This window comes from Mus caroli, chromosome 2, assembly GCF_900094665.2.
Source record: "Mus caroli chromosome 2, CAROLI_EIJ_v1.1, whole genome shotgun sequence".
NCBI lineage: Eukaryota > Metazoa > Chordata > Mammalia > Rodentia > Muridae > Mus > Mus caroli.
In genome coordinates, this window is record NC_034571.1 from 11,629,991 (window position 1) to 11,635,118 (window position 5,128).

The 5,128-nt window shown below is 39.6% G+C and overlaps 1 protein-coding gene across 1 annotated transcript in view; it reads right to left on the reverse strand.

The window, feature by feature from the left end:
• The window catches only part of Nsun6 (NOP2/Sun RNA methyltransferase 6), a 46,577-nt gene that overhangs the window by 38,097 nt on the left and 3,352 nt on the right, over positions 1 to 5,128 (reverse strand). Inside the window, exon 3 of the mRNA XM_021153385.2 lies at positions 856 to 935. Coding sequence (XP_021009044.1) covers positions 856 to 935 — 80 coding nt within the window. The remainder of the gene's footprint in view (positions 1 to 855; positions 936 to 5,128) is intronic.

Consider the following 5,128-nt stretch of genomic DNA (forward strand, 5'->3'; position numbering starts at 1 on the left):
ATGTGTGTGTGTGTATGTGTGCAGTTAGTATTTCCATTGTTTTATTACTATCAAAGTATTTCAAAGCTTTAGCAACATGAGCATTTTTATATTTACCATAACGCGTTGAAACACTTTATAGCATAAATAAGGTCCTTCATGTGCTACTTGGGAAAGGCATTCTTATAATATGGAAGCCTTTTTTCAACTTTCAAAAATACATCTTCCATCTTCCAAATATGTAAATGAGGAGAATCACATCTCACGTATATATTATGTCAACCAGTAAATAGACATAATTGTTCAATATAAAATTTTACGAACCCAATTATAAAACACAATACTTATTTATTGTAACTCAAAAAACTTTTTAATCCTGGAATCTCATAAGAACTATAGGTAAACAGGAGCTGGGAAGATGGCTCAGCAGTTAAGAGCACTGCTCTTGTAGAGGACCCAGGTTCAGTTCCCAGCTCACAACCATCTATAACTCCAGGTGATCTGATGGCCTCTTCTGGCCTTTGGAGGTACATGTACATAGTATATATTCATATAAGCTGACAATTACTGTGCACATAAAATAAAAGTAAATCTTTTTATAAAAGAAACATACGTAAACAAAACGAAGCATCTAAAAAGTAAGAATGAAGTCCATCACTACACTACACAGATGGAAGATCCACTATTATCAAGGTCGTCAGATAGAGTCCTGGTCCCGTGCCACAAGACGTGATGGAGCATGAAGTATGTGATCACAAATCTGTGACTTTTGGGTTTAGAGAGTCTCTAAAATTGCAGGCAATATAGTCAACAAGCAAACATCTTGGGACGAATTTTAATTTAGGAGAATAAAGAGAAAAGGAAACAGCCACAAACCTTGGTCCAGTCATGGGGATGAGCAAGACATCCGGGAGGGCTGGATGCTGAACAACAGGAATGCTGGATTCACCAAACTGCTGTTAAGAACAAACACACACAGTGTCAGAGCACCCAGTGCAGGTGGTATGCCTCACAGGCTTCTCTGTGTCACCATGCACACAATGAGACAGCACCCAATGCAACTGGTAAACCTCACAGGGTTCACCATGTCACCACCTCCCACTGTGGGCAACTTGATTTAGGGCTATTCCAACATACTTCATGGAATACTGTAACATTAAACACATTTCTAACTATTTCTTCTCTGAGTCAGTATCATCCTGATGTTAGTGGGAAGAAGTGCTAGGGGCTGGACATACTAGCAAGTGCTGAATTTTGAGTTAGAATCTCCCTATGTTGCCCACACTTGCCTCAAGCTTTCAATTCTCCTGTCTCACATTCTGCAGGGGCTGAAGTTACAGGCATAGGTTACCACACCCAGCTCGGACTTCTTTACAGGATTTAATTCTGTGTACTGTTCAATTGTAAAAACACAAACCACGTTTAAGTGACTTACTCTGAAAACATATATTCTATTTACAGTTACATGCTGACACCGTTTTCTAAGCTGGGTACAGTGGTGTGCATCTGTAATCCTAGCACTCAAGATAAGGAAAGATGACCCTGAGTAAAGGGAACTGAGCTATCCAGTAAGTGATGCCTGATCAATCCTAACTCATACGCACAGAGAGCCATTTAGAAAGGTTCAGAATAGGATATTAAAGATATTAGTCTGTATTGTGAAATTACTAAATATGACACATACCACCAACATTGCACACCATGTAGATTTTACTGATATCAAAAAGGTCAGAATTTTCAAAATCTATTATACTTAGCTGGTTAGACTAGAAATACATGCAGGGCCAAAGAGCTACTGGCACGCCTCACATGACTCAATGTGGGCATCTCTAATCCTACAGATACACTACAAGTTTGAGATCAACTTTCGTGCCAGTGTTCATATCATGTAAAATTACCAATCAACATACACCAGGGTTATTTTTCCTTGAAAATGTGCTGCTAAATATGAACAGGCCTATTCTAATGCAGGCTGAATTAGACTAGGCACCGTCCAATCATCATGATAAAGCACAGATGGTAGATAAGAGAACAGGCACCAAGTGTAGTCTGTGGAAGAAAATATGCAAATATCTGAGAAGTTTACACCTGAAGGCTCTGCTTTACCTAGTTACTAATTCACCCATACTACCTGAACGAGTAATAATAAAACTCATTGTGTCACTTGGAAGAATCCACACCAATTAGAAGTGTGTAAAAGCGAGAAAAAAATTCCTTATTTTAGTTCACCAAGCCAACAGCTCTCCTATTCCTCCAAAAGGACATTTCAGACTATGACCACACTCAGCAGATCTCTCCTGCTCCTTCCAGAGGATATCTCAGACTATGACCACACTCAGCAGATGACTGACGGGCAAGCTGAATGGCAAACCCTTCCCTTCCTTCTCTGCTTCATCATTTGATAAGCATATAGTGAAACTACTGTAACGAGATATTCCCAAAGAGGAGATGAATTTTATCACGCATTTCTGCTTTGCAGTACAGAAATTATTTTACATAGAGACAAATCTGTCATGTCAACATTTTTCTCTTCCTTTTCCATCAGAAAAAGTAAACCTGATATGAAAAGAGAACCATGCAAGTGACTGCCCCACAAAGCAACACAAATGAACTGTTTTTGCCAGGCCAAGTACATGGCCTGATGTCATTCAGTTTCTTTCCTCTACCCTTTACTTTTTAAAACAATAACAAAGTAAACATAGGTCACCAGGCTTGGCAGCAAGCACCCTTACCTACCATACCACTCCACCCACGCACCCTTGCCTTTTTTAAAACCTCCTTTCAAAGGTACAATTTACATCATAAACTGCATTTCACATACAGGTTAGGTAAAGAACTGTACAATCATCACCCCAATCCAGTTTCAGGTTACTACCATTCTCCCAGAAAACTCCTCCATGAGCATTCGCCAGCATCCCACATTACCGTCCTAGGCAGCTATTCATCTTTCTGTATTAATTTACATTTCCTAATCATTTTATGTAATAGAAGATGTGATAGCTCTTACCTCAAGTCTTAAGGTTAATCCCTATCCTTGTATATGTTACTAACCACTTACATTGCTGACCAGCTAATCACATTGCTTACACTGTGATACTGGTCTGTCACTACTGGGATCATATCCCCCGTTCACTACTAAACATAATGCTGCTATGTAAACTCATGGCGAGAAGTCTGTGGACACAAGTTTTACCTTTTCAGATAGGGTCCTTGGAGTGGAATCACTGGAGTACACTGTACACTTCTACATAACTCTTTAGGAGAAGGCTAGATTTTTCCAGAGGTCTCACTACCTTACCTTACCAACTCTAATGTAGAAAGGTTCTTGCTTCTTCCTTCTCACTAGCTAAGGGATGTTAAAATTCTTAAATCCCAGTAAGTGGACCAGAGAAATGGGAGCATAGAACACCGCTGTTTCCCTCTGAGCTACTCTTGGCACACAGTTTGGGGTAGAAGGAGAAGGAAGTATCCAGTTCCGCCTTCCTGATCCCCTCTCCCTCTAGAGCTAGGCTCTGGTCTATTAGTTTCCCATCCAGACACAACCATATGGGAACTGCTGCTCAGATTTATTTATGTTGATTTATTCTATTAGTTTGTGTGTGTATGTGGAGGTGTGTGTGTGGCTCCGTGTGTATGTGGAGGTCAAAGCACAATTCTACTGAGTTGGCTTTCCCAGCAGCCACCTTTCTGTGGGTCCTGGATCCCACTCAGGTTACCAGGCTTATACAAGTGCCCTAACCCACTGAGCTATCTCAATAGCCCATCGTCTCGATTTAATTGTAAGGAAAAGGACCAAAGTCTAGAGTGACTCTATCCTATTCTAAACCTTAGCTCCTTAAATACTGTTTCTCTCAGACTAAGATACCAGAGTAGAATAGTTGTTAGAAATAAAAGCAATCTAGATTTGTCCCATCCCTTTCAATACTCTGAAGACAGTTGCTTTCCTACTGTGGCTGTGCATATATAATTTTGGTTGCTTAAAGGAGCTGATTATATTTTATATCTCTTATTACTCTCAACAACAGAATCACTATCAATAAGGAAACATCTTTATGTTTTGTTTAATTAGTATACTAACTCTTAGTATCACACATCACATGTTATACCTGGGCTTTGGGAAGCTGTATTTATAGTGCTGAGGCTCAAAACCAGAGCCTTGTACATGTTAGGCAAGGTCTTAAAATTGAGGTGAATCCTCAGTCTTACCTGGTTCTTCTGATACTATCTTCACCTGTCACAACCTAATTACAGAACTATCCTCAAAGAGAGCACGGCACGGCAGATACTCCATGAAGAGGATGAAATTAAAGAAAAAGGAAGGGGCCTGGGGCTCTGCAGTCAGGAAAGTGTTTGCCATGAAAGCATCAGGACCTCAGCTTAGCCTCTAACGCCTATGCTGGGGTTGAAAAACAAAGCCAAGAGTGGAAGCAAACCCCAACCCGGGGAAGTTGGTGAGCTCCCAGCCAAAGAGAGGCTTTGTCTCAAAAATAACATGGGTGGCATCTGAGAAGCAATGCTCAAGGTTGATCTCTGACCTTCACAGGCATGCACACATGTGCACACAAGTACACACACCCAGAAGAGATAATTCAGCCAATGCTAGTGGCCATTAACATACTAATATTCTAATGGCTGTGTTCATATCACACTGCTATCAGCCAGTGATACACAATTGGATCTGTAATCATGTTTGTCTTGTGTTTAATTTATATGAAACTTAGACGGGACCAGATGTTCTTACACCCTCCAGTTATGTGACTTCGAATACTTTATAACTACAACATGTGATTTATGAGCAAATACCTCTGGTGTCAATTTCCCTCCAACCTTACATTTTGTTGGAGACAAATTTCAGAGCACAGTGTCAAAAACACAAAATATAAAGTTCTTGACAACAAATAAGTAATAATATGAACAATATGTTCCCAATATAAACAACATAACCAGATATTACTTTTCTGCTTACACAACATAAAATGTCACTTTACAATCCTGTTTCCACCTAGAACATGAGCAATACTGACAAAACATATTGGTTAAAAATCTTAAAATCATATGCTTGTTTAAAATTATATGAGAACAATAAACTCTGGATATAAGCAAGTTTAAAACAACAGACTATCCTACTATCCATGGGATTTTGTGGCAT